Consider the following 18,324-nt stretch of genomic DNA (forward strand, 5'->3'; position numbering starts at 1 on the left):
AAAGATTTCCATCATTTTAGCTATAAATGGGGACAAGAATGGACCTCCTTATAAATTATGTTCTGTTTTCTTACAGTGCCTTTAAAGAGAAACGACGGCTTCAGCAGTTAGGAATAGCAAGAGTCCTAGCGAAAAAAGAGCATTTCTAACCTGACTACCCAAGGAGGCCTGACAGCGTGTGAAAATCCTCCGGAAATTTTGCTTTGAAAAGTCATGACAATCCCAGTTTGGGTGAAGACCTGGTCAAATAGAACTTCTAGTTCTAATGCTAACATTTCTAATAACAGTTCTAATGTTGGAATTTCTAATAACAGTTCTGACGCTACATGACTATCAACAGGTTATTTAATGTTTAACACCATGTTTCCTTGGACTCCATCACGCAAAGTGAAAATTTAGGGCATTTGTTTTTGCATAAAGAGTCTGAGGAAGAATTCATAAGAAACTAAGAATAGTAGTAGTTGCCAACAGGGTAGGGCAACTGGGAAGGTGGGAAACGAGGACATGAGCAAGAATGTTTACTTTCTCTTATTTTTGCTTTCCTGGGATTTTTAAAAATACCTTTTGTTTCTTAAACCATATGAATGCAGTACATAGTAAAAAATTAACTTAAAAAAATTCTATATAGGGCAAGTCCCTAGGAGAGTTATAAATACCATCTAAGTCTAATACTGGTCTCAGACATCTTTTGAATTTCTGCTAAAACACTGCTTACTATTAATTTTTAAAAATTGAGGTAGAGGGTTTCCCTGGTGGCACAGTGGTTAAGAATCCGCCTGTCAATGCAGGGGTCACGGGTTCGAGCCCTGGTCCGGGAAGATCCCACATGCTGCGGAGCAATTAAGCCCATGCGCCATGGCCGCTGAGCCTGTGCTCTAGAGCCCATGAGCCACAACTACTGAGCCCATGTGCTGCAACTACTGAAGCCTGTGTGCCTAGAGCCTGTGCTCCCACAACAAGAGAAGCCACCGCAACAAGAAGCCTGCATGCCACAACTACAGAAAGACTATGCACAGAAACAAAGACCCAATGCAGCCAAAACTAAAAATAAATTTAAAAAATAAATAAATTTATAAAAAAAAATTGAGGTAGAGTTTTCATACAGTAAATTGCAAAGATCTTAAATCAACGGCTTTAACTAATATATACATCTGTGTAACTAACAGCAATCAAGATGTGAACACTTCTATTACCCCAGAAAGTTCCTTCAGGCTCCTATCTAAGTCTATCTTCATCCATATAGACACCTGCTATTCTGATTTCTTTTTTTTTAAATAAATTTATTTATTTTATTTATTTATTTTTGGCTGCCTTGGGTCTTCGTTGCTGCGCCCTTTCTCTAGTTGCGGCGAGCAGGGGCTACTCTTCGTTGTGGTGCACGGGCTTCTCATCGCAGTGCCTTCTCTTGTTGTGGAGCACAGGCTCTAGGCGCGTGGTCTTCAGTAGTTGTGGCACGTGAGCTCAGTAGTTGTGGCTCACAGTCTCTAGAGCACAGGCTCAGTACTTGCGGTGCACGGGCTTAGTTGCTCTGCAGCATGTGGGATCTTCCTGGACCAGGGCTCGAACCCATGTCCCCTGTATTGGCAGGCGGATTCATAACCACTGCGCCACCAGGAATTCCTGCTATTCTGATTTCTACCTCCATGCATAACATTTCCCAATTAAAGGAATCATATAGTTGTTTACTTTTATGTCTGGGTTATTTTGCTCAACTTAATCTTTTGAGTCTCATTTACATTGTTGTATGTATTAGTAGTATATTGTTTTCCTTTTTCTCTATGTAGTAATATCCCTTTTTTCATTCCTGATATTTGTATCTTTTGCCCTCTCTATTTTATTTTTGTCATGAATAGTCAGTCTTGTAATGATTTTGTCAATTTTACTAGTTTTCTACAATGAATCTTTTGTTTATTCTTTATGTTGTATATTTGCTTTCTAATTTGTTAATTTCTTGACAGTTTCTACTTCTCTGATTAAATACTTTATCTGTCATCTAATGTTTTGGACATATTATTCATAGTTATTTTAGAGTACAGGTCTAATAACTCCAATATCCGTACTTCCTCCATACGAGTCTTCCATAGATCTTTTTTTACTATTGAGTAGTATTCCATTGTGTAGGCACACCATAATTTATTCAAATGTGTGTACCTTTGGGTTGCTTCAGTTTTGTGATATTGTGAATAAAGCTGCTTTAAACATTACTGTAAAGGTCTTTTTCTGGTCATATGCTTTCCTTTCTTTTGGGCAAGCACTTAGGTGTGGAATTGTTAGGTAATAGAGTAAATGTACATTTAACATTATAAGAAACTACCTAACAGTTCTCCAAAGTGGTATTACTGTTTTACACTTCCACTAACAATATACAAGTATTCTGGCTGCTTCACAGATCCACCAAAATTTGGTGTTATTAGTACTTTTGATTTTTAGTTATTCTAGTGGGTTTGAAATGACATTTCGTGGTTTTAATTTGCATTTCCTTAATAACTAATAATACTGAATGTTTTTTGTGTGCTTATTGGCCATTTGTACATTTTCTTTTGTGAAGTGTCAACTCAAGTTTTTTGTCCGTTTAAAAAATTGTGGTGCTTTCCTGGTGGTGCAGTGGCTAAGAATCCGCCTGCCAATGCAGGGGACACCGGTTCGAGCCCTGGTCCAGGAAGATCCCACAGGCCGCGGAGCAACTAAGCCCACGTGCCACAACTACTGAAGCCCATGCGCCTAGAGCCCGTGCTCTGCAACAAGAGAAGCCACCGCAATGAGAAGCCCGTGCAACAAAACGAAGAGTGGGCCCCACTCACCCCAACTAGAGAAAGCCGTGCGCAGCAAGGAAGACCCAACGCAGCCAAAAATAAATAAATAAATTTTTTAAAATTGTGTTGTTTATCTTTTAATTGTTGGTTTATCAGAGATTCCAATATACTCATGATACAAGTTGGTTTATTTTTGGCTGCACTTGGGCTCAGTAGTTGGATTCTAGAGTGCAGGCTTCAGTAGTTGTGGCGCACGGGCTTAGTTGCTCCGCAGCATGTGGGATCTTCCTGGACCAGGGATCAAACCAGTGTCCCCTGTATTGGCAGGCAGATTCTTAACCACTGCACCACTGGGGAAGTCCCGCAAGTTCTTTGTCAGATACATGTATTGCAAATATATTTTCCCAATCTGTGGCTCTTTTTCATTTTATTAATGGTGTCTTTTGATAATGAAAGTTTTTAACTCTAATGAAGTACAATTTATCATTTTTTTCTTTTATGGTTCATGCTTTCTGCTTCCTCTCTAAGAAATCTCTGCCTACCCCAAATTCATGAAGATATTCTTGTTTTCTTCTAGAAGTTTCACAGTTTTAGCTCTTATGTTAGGTCTATAATCCATCCTTAATTATTTTTGTGTGTGTGATGTGAGGTGCGAGTCAATTCTTTTCCATAAGTTTATCAAATTGTTCTAGTACAAGTTGTTGAAAGTTCTTTCCCCTCATTGAATACCTTGGTACTTTTGTCAAAAATCAATTTACAATATATGTATGGATCTATTTCCAGACTCTCTATTCCATTCCATTGGCCTATTTATTTTTCCTTATATTAAAACCACACTGTCTTAATTACTATAGCTTTACTGTGGGCCTTGAAATCAGGTAGTATGAATAACTTTGTCCTTTTTCCTACTTTGTTTTGGCTATTCTCAGTCCTTTGAACTTCCAAGTAGATTTTGAAAATAAACCTGTCGGTCTCTATAAAAAAGCCTGTTGGGATTCTGATTGGTCACAACTGACATCTTAATAATAGTGAATATTACAGCCCATGATATATTTCTCTATCCATAGTATATGTCCCCATTTAAGTCTTCCATGATTTCTCTCATCAATGATTTTTAGTTTTTAGTGTAGAGGTCTTACAAATCACTTATTGTTTTCTTAAATATTGCATATTTTTGATGCTATTTGTTAGGAAGATTTTTAAGATAGATTCTGTTACAATAGTCAGAAGCACCTAAAATCTAAATCTCATTTAAAAAAATAACTTTAGGTTTGTAGTTTGATATTATGGGGTTGGGGCACATAGAAGGTTAATACAAAAGAAAATACAAAGATGATACCAAAGAGATGTTGTAAGGCAGCATGTACATAGGTATTAGTTCATAGTAGAGACAGCAAGAGGGGACAATGAGTGGAACAGGGCACAGCAAAGGTTCTGGGGTGCTGGTAACATTCTATTCCTTTTTTTTTTTTTTTTTTTTTTGCGGTACGCGGGCCTGTCACTGTTGTGGCCTCTCCCGTTGCGGAGCACAGGCTCCGGACACGCAGGCTCAGCGGCCATGGCTCTCGGGCCCAGCCGCTCCGCGGCATGTGGGATCTTCCCTGACCCGGGCACGAACCCGTGTCCCCTGCATCGGCAGGCGGACTCTCAGCCACTGCGCCACCAGGGAAACCCACATTCTATTTCTTGATCTGGGTTAACAGATGTGTTCAATTTGAGAAAATTCAACAAGAAGTACTTTTTAAGAATCTGTATCCTTTTCTGTATGCATTTTATCATCCAGTTGAAAAAGTTAACTAAAATAATGAAAAAAAATTCAGAAGCTAATTCATGCATTTGACGGCAGCCTCAGACTCATGAGAGGGCAATTCATGTGAGTGATGTGTGTCACCATGCTTCCTTCCCCTTTACAGCGTGCTGAATTGAACTGAGATTCCTTTCAAGAGAGGATACTATTTTATGTATCATTGAAAACACAACCAAGGAGGTGCCTGGTGCAAAGATGCTGGGGCAGGAGTTTCTATGAAGAAGAAAGAAATATGGGGAAATATGAGAGGAAAAAAAGGAGGTGGAGGATGATAAGGAGAAAATGTGAGAGGACAATTGATATGAAGCCTTGTTCCTTGCCAGAATCAACTGAAAAATTACAGAGTATTTATCCTTTCTTCACTTTAGCCCTAGTAAGATAGCATGAAGTGACATTAAGAGCTCATTTTCTTATAATATTATACAGTTGTAAAGCATTATTATTAGCATAGACAGGATACCATGGGACATTTATTCTAAACCTGAATCTTATTTAAATCAAAGTTAAGTGTCACCTTCTCTTTGCTCCAGGTCATTTTTGTTCCTTCCTCGGGTACTACCACTCATCACACTGTATTCAGATTACTTGACTGTCTCCTTTACTTTACTATCATCTCCTAGAAGGCAAGGACAGTGTTTTACTCATCTCTAAGTTGCCAAGGCATAGCATATGCTTGAGCTTTGAGTCATTGCTCTATAAATATTTGTTATATTAAATGAATGGATTTTAGCATGATCATGCTCATGGAATTCCCAATGACCTGTGTACACAAAATCTGCTCCTATAAAATATAAATGTTTCAGTTAACAAATCATTTGTTAATGCTAATTTATTGTTTAAGTTGATCATCAAAATCAATTTCTTAATATGAATTTATTAATTCATCTGAGCATCATAGCAGCCCTGCATGACACAGAAGGACAGTCATCATTAAAATACCCATTTTACAAATGAAGAGGTTACATTTATAACATATATGAATAACTTGTTGGAGGCCCTACAGGTAGTGAGAGTCAGAGCCAGATCTGGAACCTAGACTTTTGACTTTTCACTCAGGTAATTACCTCTAAACAACTACATAACATTTGGTAACAGAAAGTCACTCTGTACCTCATCGTAGGAAGTTTTAACTCCCAGGCTGGTTCCCCCAGCTATAACTTGACTTTTTGACCACCTTCCTTGACCACCCCATTCTGTTAATCCTTATTTCCTACCTTCAACCCTGCCCCGCCCCCACCTTCACTCCCACTTCAGTCCCTGAGATCACAGGGAAGAAATGCTATTTTATATTGGCATAATATTACACCTATTTGTAAATTCATTTCGGCATTCCTTATTCCCTATATATAATGGACATTTTCTCAATAATGTATGTATAAAACCTTCTTCAGAAAATGCCATTTTTGCTGATCTGCAACATAGTCTAAGTAAGAATTGGGCTCTCTCTGCAAATGCTGCTTCAAGACCTAACTAACAAGTTTAAAAACCTGCCTTTCTGTGCCCCAGTATGGGAAACAATTTCAGTTTCAGTCAGGTGCAAGGGATGAGGTAGACACAGAGAGCACAGCTGAAAAACTCTTCCAGTTTTCGCTTCTGCCCAGGAGACATGGAGTATAGAGAGCTTGACGTATAGACAGACAGCTTTCTATCTATATCCCTAGATATAACAACTGTAGATGTGAAGTCTCTCTCCGTCTCTCTCTCTCTTTTCCCCCATGCTTTCCCCCACCAAGACAGTGAGATTTGAAGACTATCAATTAGCCATTCTGTAGTCTCTTATATTTGCACCACAACAGGTGAGAAGAGTGAGTGGGTAAAGGAACCAAATTCTCACACTGCCCCCAACACATAAAAATAAAGACAAGCATAGTCGTCGTCTTCCTCGTCCTCATTGTCTTTATCCTAATTTATAATCACTCACAGAACTTGTTACCAACCTTCAGCTTTCAGCCTCCTGTGCAGAATGATGGGTTTTGGAGCAGGTGATCAAGGGCTCTGACCTTCTCCTTCCAGCTCTGTCACTGGCTTATGACATAGTCTTTGGAGCTTGGATTCTTCATCTGTACAAACGATGGCCCGCACCGTACAAATGATGTCATGGCTATTGAGCATATTAAATAAGATAAATCAAGTAAGATAACATATACAACAGCTCTGTACAAACTAATACCTCTATAAAAGTTACTTTCAACTGCTTGACCTGTCTCTCAGTTTCATTGTCTCTAATGGGAACAATAATGGTACCTACCTCATAAGGTTCTTGTGAACTCTAAATAAGTTCACTGTATGAACAGTTCCTGACATAGTGCTTAATAAATGTTAGCTATTGATATTATTAATGTAAGCTCCACGGGGGGGGGGGGGGGGCGTGTCGAATTTTAAACTTCTTTTCATCTTCCTCAGAGCATAGCATTCTACACCCGGCAGGCTACAACTGACTGGCGAACGGAAGAATCTTCTCATCCCAGTCTGCGCCGCGGAAGGCATTTGAGTGTAGGACGGCGGTAAGTCGGACCCGAAAGCTCGAGACGCTGAGACGCCGGAGTCTTTTTACGCTTGGACTCAGGGCCCGGAAGTGGCGAGGGCGGGGTTAGCGCTGCGGGGTGAAATCGGCTAGCCAGGGAAGATGCTGCTGGACCTGTCGGAGGAGCACAAGGAGCACCTGGCCTTCCTGCCGCAAGTGGACAGCGCGGGTCAGGGGGCCCGGCGGCGGAGGGTGGTGCTCTGCGGTCTGGGAGGGGATCGGTGGGAGCGCCCGGTGCTAAGGGTCTCGTGGCTTCCGTTGCAGTGGTCGCTGAGTTTGGGCGAATTGCGGTGGAGTTCCTGAGGCGTGGCTCTAACCCCAAGATCTACGAAGGCGCTGCGAGTAAGCAGGGGGGAGGCACAGCGCTGAAAACTGTGCGAAGTGCGTTCTCTGTCCCCCTGGAGGGGAAGGGGTTATTGGGACTCTAAAGGTCTTATTCCCATTGTGGCAGAATAAAAGCAGAAGGGCTCTTCAGTCAGGGTGCAAATCCTGCCCGTCCCCTAAGTATTGTGAGTTTTTAAAAGCCTGTATTAAGTCGATTTCCTGACGTGTTAATGGACATAATACCATCTGCCAGAATACTGTGATGCTTACCTGCATCCAAGTGTGTGGAATAGCTGGGTGAACCATAAATATACAAGTGTTTGGTTATTATTAGTTGTTCAGACATCTACTTTTGCTGAAGGACTTTTACCCCGATGGAGGAGGGACGGTATCTATTATTGTCCCTTCTGCCAGGCGTGAAGTAGCGGCGCACTCAAGAGAAGGACTGTGCGCCTGGTATTGTCTCCACGGGTCTGTTTTTGTAAAGGTTACATGGTGGGAAATACTGAAGGCATTTGGCTGGGAGTGGAGAATGAACCGGAGGCTATTACCAAGTAATTATTTTTTATAATAATTGCAGTGTTTGAAAACATGGAATAATAGATAACATTTACCCTTTAGAGTTTGAATAAAAGAATAAATACCACATAATTTATTTGCTCATTTTTCCTCTTTTTTCAGGAAAACTCAGCGTGAGTAGTGACACTGTCCAACATGGTGTGGAAGGATTAATACACCTCCTCACTGAAAGTTCAAAGCTCATGGTAAGGGCTTTTGTGGACTGTTTTGTATTAGCAGGACCTTAAGGAGGTTCAGTATACTCTACATCAGTCCTGGCAGGATCTGCTCATTTCAGTAATGTTGTTACTGGTTTATAATGGATTTAGTGAAGCCATGCCTAAGCAATCTGACTATAATGTGATCTGCTGGCATGAACACCTCTTGTCAGTATAAATTAGAATTGCCTCTAATTCTGCATGTTATTAAACCATATACTATAATATGTATCCCAAGAGGAGGGAGAATGAAATGATTTAATTTTTTGCACATTAGCAGTATATAGCTTATTGGAGAATTGAGAACATTTTTTCCATTTTTTTTTAAGTGTTAGTTTCCCCTTCCTTAATACTAGCTGAGGGATCTTGTACCAGTATTTGTTTCTTCATGCTCATAATAGAGAAAAATATTTGAAAAATTACAAGTGGCTGCATGGGGCTTAATTTACATATTATCCATTCTACCGTGTCTCAGATTTACCTTTCTGTAAGAATCACACGTGACCCTTGTTAACCAGATTCCCGGTTCCTACCTCAAACCTATTGAATCAGGCTTTCCAGAGGAGGGGCTTGAGAATTAATCTTTTCCCAAGGTGCTTCAAGTGATTCTTAAGATCAGGTGAATTTGGGAAACTACACTAGGGGCTCAACATTTTGATAGTGAATCTTAATGCTGGAAGTGATAAAAGATGCAGTGTGGCTTACTTGAGCTGTTTTCACCCTAACAGTTAGATTATTTGAGTGGTTATGAGCAACTACATAAAAAATTTATTTCATAGATCCCTTTTGTCAGACTTCCTAAAATATTACACTTAGAGGTGGTCTACAGCAAATGCCCTGTCCCATAAATCCATGTTCCATTAATTGATATGGGGAACTCATTTTTGCTGCCCTAAGCAATCCTTTCTGGCCCTATCCAGAGCTTTCCTGGCTGCTCCCCTCCTGAGAATAGATCTCTAGCTTCTTGCTCTTCTGTGTAGTCAAACTGAATCTTCTGACAGACCACCTGGTGTGATTGGTCAGCTAACCCAACCTGCCCGGCCCCAAGGACTATAATCTCCTCCACAAAGGCAATGAGCCTGTTTGTTTTGTTCAGCTCTGTCTTCGTAGCACAAGACCTATCCCACAGTAGGTAGGATCTCAGAAAATATTTGTTGAAGGGATAAAATACAGAAGCCTATGCTATTATAAACAGAAACAAGTCTAATGACATTAACAAACCTGGAAAAGAAAGGGTGACATGCAGAAATTGGAAAAGAGCAAGGAAAGTAGAGCTAAAGTGGCTGAGGTGAATACAACGAAAGGAAGAGGAGCAAAGAGAAAGACTGTGCTTTCTCTACCTTTTCTCTACCTTTCTATCCCCTCCTCACTTCAATCATCCAATAAGGGAGTAAAAGCAAGGCTGCTGTTGGCAGCTTCCTTATATCCTATTGAGGGTCAGTGCCAGTATTAGGATTGGTCCCCAGTAATGCTGAACCATTGGACAGCAAAACTGTGACTCCATGCCCTTCTCTCCCAGCTCCCTTTCCTGGTCAAATATATGATTTCTTTGTGTCCAGTCAGCATCTGAGTATCCCACTAGGACTTACCCAAACCAGGAGCCCTCATTCTCTCACTAAGCCTTTTTTTTTAAAAAATTCTTTTGACACCATTCACCTATTTCTCCCATCCCACCTCCTACTCCCTGCCTCTGGCAACCACCAATCTGTTCTCTGTATCTATGACCTTGGTGGGTTTTTTGGTTTTGTTTTTTAAGATTTGACATGTAAGAGAGATCATACAGTATTCCTTTCTCTGACTTAATTCACTTAGCATAATGCCCTTGAGTTCCATCCATGTTGTTGCAAATGGCAAGATTTTATTCTTTCATTTTTTCTTATGATGGATAATATTCCATTGTGTATATATGCTACAATTTCTTTATCCATTCTTCCATTGATGGACAATGAGTTTGTTTCCTTATCTTAGCTATTGTAAATAGTGATGCAGTGAACATGGTGGCACATGTATCTGTTCAAGTTAGTGTTTTTGTTTTCTTGGATAAATACCCAGAAGTAGAATTGCTGGATCATGTGGCAGTTCGATTTTTAATTTTTTGAGGACCCTCCATACTGTTCTCCATGGTGGCTGCACCAATTTACATTCCCACCAGCAGTGCATGAGGGTTCCCTTTTCTCCACATCCTCACCAACACTTACCTCTTGTCTTTCTGATAAGAGCCATTCCAACAAGTGTGAGGTGATATCTCATTGTGATTTTGATTTGCATTTCCCTGATGATTAATGATGTTGAGCATCTTTTCATGTACCTGTTGGCCATCTGTATGTGTTCTTTGGAAAATGTGTGTTCAGATCTTCTGCCCATTTTTTAATCGAATTGTTTGGTTTTTTGGCTGTTGAATTATATGAGTTCTTTATATTTTTTGGATATGAACCCTTTATCAGATATATGATTTGCAAATATTTTCTCTCATTCAGTAGGTTGCCTTTTTATTTTGTTGATGCTTTCCTTTGCCCTGCAGAAGCTTTTTATTTTTTTAATTTTTTATTATAAATTTATTTATTTATTTTTGGCTGCGTTGGGCCTTTATTGCTGCGCGCGGGCTTTCTCTAGTTGTGGTGAGTGGGGGCTACTCTTCATTGCGGTGGCTTCTCGTGCGGAGCACGGGCTCTAGGCACGCAGGCTTCAGTAGTTGTGGCTTGTGGGCTCTAGAGGGCAGGCTCAGTAGTTGTGGCGCACGGGCTTGGTTGCTCTGCAGCATGTGGGGTCTTCCCGGACCAGGGATCGAACCTGTGTCCCCTGCATTGGCAGGCAGATTCTTATTCACTGCGCCACCAGGGAAGCCCCCAGAAGCTTTTTAATTTGAAATAGTCCCACTAGTTTATTTTTGTTTTTGTTGCTTATTTTTATGTATCAGAAACTCGGAATTTGGAATAGTGGGCAAGGGTTGCCTTTTACTAAGAAGTGTTATTTCTTTTACTAGACAGAAAGAATTAAGGGATTTCATATTCTTTTGCATATATCCAGCATTTCAGCATTTCCTAGACAAAAATACATTTTGATGTTCTGTTAAACTCGGTTCACTTTTAGATTTCTGAACTGGATTTCCAAGACTCGGTGTTTGTTCTTGGATTCTCTGAGGAATTGAACAAATTGTTGCTTCAGCTTTATCTGGACAACAGAAAAGAGATCAGAACTATCTTGAGTGAACTGGCACCAGACCTTCCCAGTTACCACAGCCTTGAGTGGCGACTAGATGTACAGGTATGACTATTTTTTTTTAAACCTGCCATAGAATATAAGATTTATTTTAGGCTTATGTCCTGAGGCTTCTTGTGTTCTTTACCATCTTAACCAAACTCTGGTTTGAAACTTTAGTTTTTTAATGTTCATTTTTAGACCATTTCCCAAATAGTTCATTTTCTTGTATTTTTAATGTGTTCACATTGGTTTAATTTGTGAAGTTTATAAGAAATAGGTTATTTGCAAAAGCAGATGGCTATCCATATTTTTAAAGTGGTGCTTAGCTTTTTAAGAACTTTCTGTCTAAATAAAACACATATGTAAAAAAAGTACACAGGTCAATATACAGCCCAATGGATTATGTGTTGAAAACACTCATGAAACCAACACTTACCCATGACCAGCACCTCAGAAGCATCCTCCTTGCCTCCTACCAATTACTTCCCCTATCCTCCTTTTCAAAGGTAACTAGCGTCCGGACTCCTGATGCACAGATTACTTTTTCCTGCTCTTTAACTTTCTATACATGGAATGATTCAGTAAATATTCTTCTGTGTCTGCCTTCTTTTTGTGAGATTGAGTTGTTTTTAAAGCCACATAAATAACCAAAAGGGATATTTCAGACTATCACGTGAACCCTTTCTCAAGCAGTGACAGATAAGTTAGTTAATAGATGTTTGCTAAATGCCATCCACTCACTAATCAGCTGTAATCAGAGCTGTTCTGAATGCTTTGGGACACAAAAGAAGTGTAAGACACTTTCTCAGCTGGAAAAGATGTTATCTGGTTAGGGATATTAGTGTCCTCAAAATAACTAGTCATTAAAGATAGTTGTGAAATAAGGTTCTGGAGAGGAAAAAAAGAATAGAATTGTATAAATGAAGGTACAGCTGAGTATTTCAAAAAAGCTATATAGCTCAGGTAGTTCAGTGTACACTGGCATGATCCAGAAAAGCTTCAAGAAAAGGAGGTGAAATTTCAGAAAAATGAATGGGTAGAGAAAACCAGGGTAATATTCTTGACAGAGGAGACAGCGTAAGTTGTAAAGGCCCACATGGATATGGGAATGAACAAATGAATATGTGGGATAGTTCCCTAGTTCCCAAACTTGATTACACACTGGAATAACCCAGGGAACTTTAAAAATTCTGATGTCTGTGTTCTACCCTAGAGATTCTGATTTATTGGTGTGGAGTTTGGCCTGGGTATCAGGATTTTTTAAAGCTCCCCTGTCACCCAGGTAATTCTAATGTGCAATAAAGTTTGTAAACTGCTGTAATATTGGATTCTTCCTCATTTGAATGGCCCAGATAGGTTATAGAAATTCAGTTAGAGTTTAGCAGTTATATCCCAGTGTGTTGAGTGCTTGAATATATATTAACACAGGAGAAAGTATAAATTGATTATAGCCTCCTTGACGGTAAGTGCTGTGTCTTGTTCACTACTGTGTCTCCGACACAATGCCTGACACATAATAGGCATTCAGTACTGAATATAAATAAGGAGAGGTGGTCAGCAGCTTCTTAACCGTGTTATTTATTAAATATTTCTTGTACACCTATCATGTGCCAAGTGGTGTGGCTACAGCAAAGAACTTGGCACAGTTTATGCTCTTGGAGACCTTAGAAGCAGCAACTCCTGTGGGGCTCACGGGGAGGAAGAGATCACTGTGGTTATGCCTTTATGTTTATGTCCTCTCATAATGACCAGGTGGAGGAGATTTGGGGATGGTCATGTTCATGAACTTCAGCACTAGTTTATCTTGTATCCCTCTCTTATGTGGAGATAGCTTCTGACTTTTGGGTTCCAGTAGCCCTTATTTTCGGCTCTATTGATTTGCTTTGAGTTTTTTTTCGGCTCTATTGATTTGCTTTGAGTTTTTCCATTATTAAGATATTTTTAGAAGTTAGAAACTTAGGCAATTGAAATTTCTAAAATTAGACTCAAGAGAGTTCATTTGCCCAGTAAAATGAGTTTGAATTGCTGTGTTACTGCAAGGACTAATACAGTTTAATGTTGAGGGTATATTGAATGAATATTGCCATGTGGTGAGGTGTATTTAAGGGCTGAAAAAGCTACTCAGAGAACTAATGGATTTACTGAGCTCAAGGAAGGAAGGAAGAGAAGTCTTGTCAGATGAAGACCAGATAAATGGCTAGGAAACTAGTAACAGGATATAGAACCTTTCATTTTTGAGTAGCTGACTCATCTCATGGAGACTGGTAGCAAATGGATAGTTACCAGCTAATTATTGTGCAGTTGCTGATGGGAAATAAATGAATCATCATAGGTTAGTTTCTAATAGAAGCATTTCCCATACTTCATAAGTTGCCAGCACTTGTTAAATAGCATCAGTGAATTGAATGCATCTGAGACCGGTGCAGGAGCATGTTACCTTTAGGGCTGATCCTTTTAAAGTTGCTGCTGTTATTTTTACAGGGAGAAGGACAGAATTTCATCCCCATTAAAAAAATAAGCCCATATCAAGAACTTTGTGGAAAGGAAAACTTTGTGGGCTACTGTTCTTTATCCTGTAGTACTGTCATTCAGTACCTTTGAATCACCCTCCCCAAATGACAACCCCCTCCGAGCCCCCTAAGGGTAACTATTATCCTGAATTCCTGAATTTTCTGTTAATCTTTTCTTTATAGTGTTTTTAATATATATATTTTCACTAGACTGTATAGTTTTTAGATTTTCATGTATTCTTCTGCAACTTGCTTTTTTTTCTTTTTTTGTCTTTTTTTATTTTTGGCGATGTTGGGGTCTTCGTTGCTGCACACGGGCTTTCTCTAGTTGCGGCGAGCGGGGTCTACTCTTCGTTGCGGTGCTCAGGTGGCTTCTCTTGTTGTGGAGCATGGGCTCCAGGCACACGGGCTTCAGTAGTTGTGGCATGCGGGCTCAACAGATGTGGCTCATGGGCTTAGTTGCTCTGCGGCATGTGGGATCTTCCCAGACCAGGGCTTGAATCCGTGTCCCCTGCATTGGCAGGTGGATTCTTAACCACTGTGCCACCAGGGAAGCCCTGCAACTTGCTTTTTTGATTGAATGTTTTCTTTTTAGATTTATTCATGACAATTCATGTTGCTGTAGTTCACTTCTTTTTGCTGTCATTTAGTAAGCATTTCACTGTATGAATATTCTCAATTTATCCATTCTGTTGTTAAAGAATATTTGAGATTTGTCTAGTTTCGGACTCTTGGAAGCAAATACTATTATGAATATGTGTATATGTGTAAGAGTTTAAGGTAAATACCTAGGAGTGGAACTGCTGGTCATGTATACATTTTCCAAAGTGATTCTGTCATCACTCTCACCAGCAGTGGATGAGAGTTTTCATTACCATCACCTTACAGTGCTCCGTATGGACAGGTTTCTAATTCTTGCAAGTCAGATAAACAGTATCTTATGATTTTATTGGCCATTTTACTGATTTCTAATAAAGTTGAACATATTTCCTATGTTTATTTGCGTTACTTCTGCAGAGTGCTTAGATAGGTCTCTGTACAATTTTTTCTTGGTTTTGTGGGGTTTGTATTAAATCAGAGCGGTTCTTCGTACATTCTTTTTTTTTTTTTTTTTTTTTTTTTTTTAGTTCGGTTGTATGTGTTACAAAATATCTTTTCTCAGTTTGTGGCTTGTTTTTCTACCATTTTTAGGTATCCTTCGAAGAAATTTTAATGATTGTTCAATGTATCAGTTTTTTGCTTTATGGTTTTTTTTTTATATCATGTTTAAGAAACCCTTCCATGCTGACTATACATCCTGATTGACTATACATTCTGGTTTCTTTTTTTTTCCCACAGGTTTTTTTTTTTTTAATATAAACTTATTTTATTTATTTATCTTTGGGTCTTTGTTGCTGCGCATGGGCTTTCTCTAGTTGTGGTGAGCGGGGACTACTCTTCATTGCGGTGCACGGGCTTCTCGTTGCGGTGGCTTCTCTTGTTGCAGAGCACGGGCTCTAGGCGCACAGGCTTCAGTAGTTGTGGTGCACGGGCTTAGTTGCTCCGCAGCATGTGGGATCTTCCTGGACCAGGGCTCGAACCCGTGTTCCCTGTATCGGCAGGCGGATTCTTAACCACTGCGCCACCAGGGAAGTCCATCTTTCCAAAGGTTTTAAAGTTTACTTTTCTTTTTGAAATCTGTGATTCATCTGAAATTAGATTTTTATGTATGGTATAATGTAATTATTATATGTTTAGCATGATTATTAAATAGTCCTTATGCTCTTATTCCATTTAAAATCAAGCTTGCAAGCAGAAGCCTCAGGCAACAGATGAAACCATCAGTGACTATAAAGCTGCACCTTAATCAGAACGGAGATCACAACACCCAAGTTCTGCAGACAGACCCAGCCACCCTGCTTCATTTGGTTCAGCAATTGGAACAAGCCTTGGAAGAAATGAAAACAAACCACTGTAGGAGAGTTGTGCGCAATATCAAGTAGTCCCAACTTGTTTCCTTCCCGTAGAATCACTTGTGAATTGATGATATGCAGCAGTTACTTTTCAAAATAAATTTTTTAATTGATAGTGATAAATAATTAGAGATTTCATAACATTTCTTTTCCTGTGTGAAGATACTGAGGTCATGATCAAAGGCTAAGTAAATTTCCTTTCCTGGTGCTAAATGTGGTCAGCTTCTTGACAATTAAGATGTATTTTGGGGCTTCCCTGGTGGCGCAGTGGTTGGGAGTCCGCCTGCCGATGCAGGGGACATCGGTTCATGCCCCGGTCCGGGAAGATCCCACATGGTGCAGAGCGGCTAGGCCCATGAGCCATGGCCGCTGAGCCTGCACGTCCGGAGCCTGTGCTCCGCAATGGGAGAGGCCACGGCCACGACAGTGAGAGACCCGCGTACCGCAAAAAAAAAAAAGATGTATTTTGTATTTTAAATGTGTAAATAGGATTGAATCAACTGGAAGTGAATCTATACTGTTCAAATCCTCTGTATATATAAATGACTGTACTTTTTTTGATACTTTCCTGACTACTTAACTTTATTATTTTCCTCCTTATTGGCCTAAATTTGACAGTAAAGTTCACAATGTAATGCTATTACTATTCAGAATATTCCTAGACAGTTTAATGTTTGTGACCTTTAAAAGCACCCCATGATGTTAACAGCCACAGATAGTTGGAAGTGAATATAAATTTTTTTAATGCTATATTTAGGCAGTTCTTGCATTTTTCTTTGCCTGTGAATATAGTAAGTATTTACCATGTTGCTTAAGTTTAAGTTGCCATGGATAATAAGCTTAAATAGTACTCAAATTTGTGTGAATATATTGCATTTTATTAAGGACTACTTTTTTTCCCTATTATCCAAAGCATCTAACAGATACACTGTCATTTACATTTATAAACAATGGATGCAGACATAATATAATCAATTCTTAATTACCTGGATGTAAATTATAGTCACTTTTTATAATTCTGTTCGAATAAAATATAAAGAGGGCAAAGAGAGGCCATGTTTACTACATTCCAAGCAAATATCCCTTCTTCCTTACAAACTTGATTTTTGTTTTGTTTTGCTTTCTAGTTGGTAACTGTAAGCTGTGAGCCTGAAAAATTCAGATGCTGATGTGTCAGGTCAGCCTCATAGAGTACAGGGACACAGGGAAACTTAAGGAGACACAAGGAGGCTTAAGGAGTAACAGACTTAAGGAGAAAGTCGTATGGAAGGGTAGAAACTGGGGTTCAGTCTTAAATATCTAGCCAAGACCTTATTCTGAGAATCTCATCCCATGCAGCAACTCAGGAAGGTCTTTAGAAACGTCAGACTCTAAACTGTACTCTAAGCTCTATCAATACTTTGCCTTCTAAGAGTTAGAGATTTTCAGGTCAAAGTGACATCATGTTTCTTCTTTCTGTTAAAGTAGAGCCCAGCCGGAAACAGAGGCCAGTGGAAGAAAAGCACAATTGATATTGCCACCCATCATCCCCCTGCAGGCATCTGGGTCACCCCATACATATATGTTCTGCAGTTGCAAAATAACTATAATATCAGATATTAGCAAACTATAATCAGATAATTTTTAATTATAGTGATAACTTGATTAATCAAGCTTTCATATTAACAACCTCACAAACAAAAGGAAACTTTATATATTACATGAAATAGTAGCATATGTCATCAGGTTTAAAAGCAACATGCCTGCCCAGCTTATATGATGAAAATAGCCTCTGTGAGCCTTCTTATTTGTCCGCATTTGGTGGGAGATAAGCAGGGCTGACTCCAGCCAAGACTGAAATAATATCCCTGTGTCTCCTTAGGGCAACCTTTCTTCTTCCTCCGTATCCACTGTTCCTACCCCAAGCAAAACAACAAAGCACATGTTAGTCTTTTTTTATTTGTATCAAACTCCCCCGGTCTCCTTTGGCTGTACTTTGTTATTCTTTCTGATGTTCTGCCTTTTTTGCCTTTTTGGGCCAGAGTGAGTTGGGAGCAGTCTCCTAACTTCCTTTTGAATGTGGGACTCACGTTTTTTTTACAGACCATCTAATGAGCCTCTTCCTTTTCTTGTTTGGACACTCCACACCCTTATGCATTCCTCTGCCTTGTTTGTTTTATGGCACATTTGATTTTTTTTGTAACTTGTACATGAACGTATTTTCTGCAGATGCAGTCACTATTCTACTCTCATATATGACCAGGTTTCTTGACTCTGGGATGTTCCTTTCCATCTGTAACTGTCTAAATGTTTGTTAAAACATTTTGGGTTATGAGTATGCTAATTTTTTAGGATTTGCTGATGCATGTTTAGACAAGTGGAATAGCTTTTATGTCTCAAAGCCAGAATAGTAACATCTCATCTCAGAGAACAGAGCGGTGAGTAGGAAATAATATGTATAATCACAAAGTTCTACATATACTTCACCCATTGGAAGT

General features: G+C 39.5%; 2 protein-coding genes across 2 annotated transcripts in view; both read left to right on the plus strand.

The window, feature by feature from the left end:
• ANKUB1 (ankyrin repeat and ubiquitin domain containing 1) overlaps positions 1-207 on the plus strand; it is a 41,513-nt gene extending 41,306 nt beyond the window's left edge. The window contains 2 exon segments of the mRNA XM_027092803.1: positions 77-131; positions 133-207. Coding sequence (XP_026948604.1) covers positions 77-131; positions 133-207 — 130 coding nt within the window.
• Positions 208-7,126: 6,919 nt separating this feature from the next.
• COMMD2 (COMM domain containing 2) lies at positions 7,127-15,970 on the plus strand. Its single transcript, XM_027092798.1, has 5 exons — positions 7,127-7,253; positions 7,349-7,426; positions 8,090-8,172; positions 11,275-11,448; positions 15,680-15,970. The coding sequence occupies exons 1-5, from the start codon at positions 7,187-7,189 to the stop codon at positions 15,875-15,877; spliced, it is 600 nt and encodes a 199-aa protein (XP_026948599.1). The 5' UTR covers positions 7,127-7,186; the 3' UTR covers positions 15,878-15,970.
• Positions 15,971-18,324: the final 2,354 nt, after the last annotated feature.

The sequence above is a fragment of the Aethalodelphis obliquidens genome, unplaced genomic scaffold (assembly GCF_003676395.1).
Source record: "Aethalodelphis obliquidens isolate GAN/ISIS:26980383/991018 unplaced genomic scaffold, ASM367639v1 scaffold81, whole genome shotgun sequence".
In the NCBI taxonomy this organism is placed as follows: Eukaryota; Metazoa; Chordata; class Mammalia; order Artiodactyla; family Delphinidae; genus Aethalodelphis; species Aethalodelphis obliquidens.

What these genes read in the sequence shown, in the direction of transcription:
- COMMD2 (XM_027092798.1), top strand. Translation starts at nt 7,187, where the DNA reads ATGCTGCTGGACCTGTCGGAGGAGCACAAGGAGCACCTGGCCTTCCTG. An exon ending in GCCGCAAGTGGACAGCGCGG is followed by an intron (nt 7,254 to 7,348) that starts GTCAGGGGGCCC and finishes CTTCCGTTGCAG; the next exon opens with TGGTCGCTGAGTTTGGGCGA. An exon ending in AGTGGCGACTAGATGTACAG is followed by an intron (nt 11,449 to 15,679) that starts GTATGACTATTT and finishes TTTAAAATCAAG; the next exon opens with CTTGCAAGCAGAAGCCTCAG.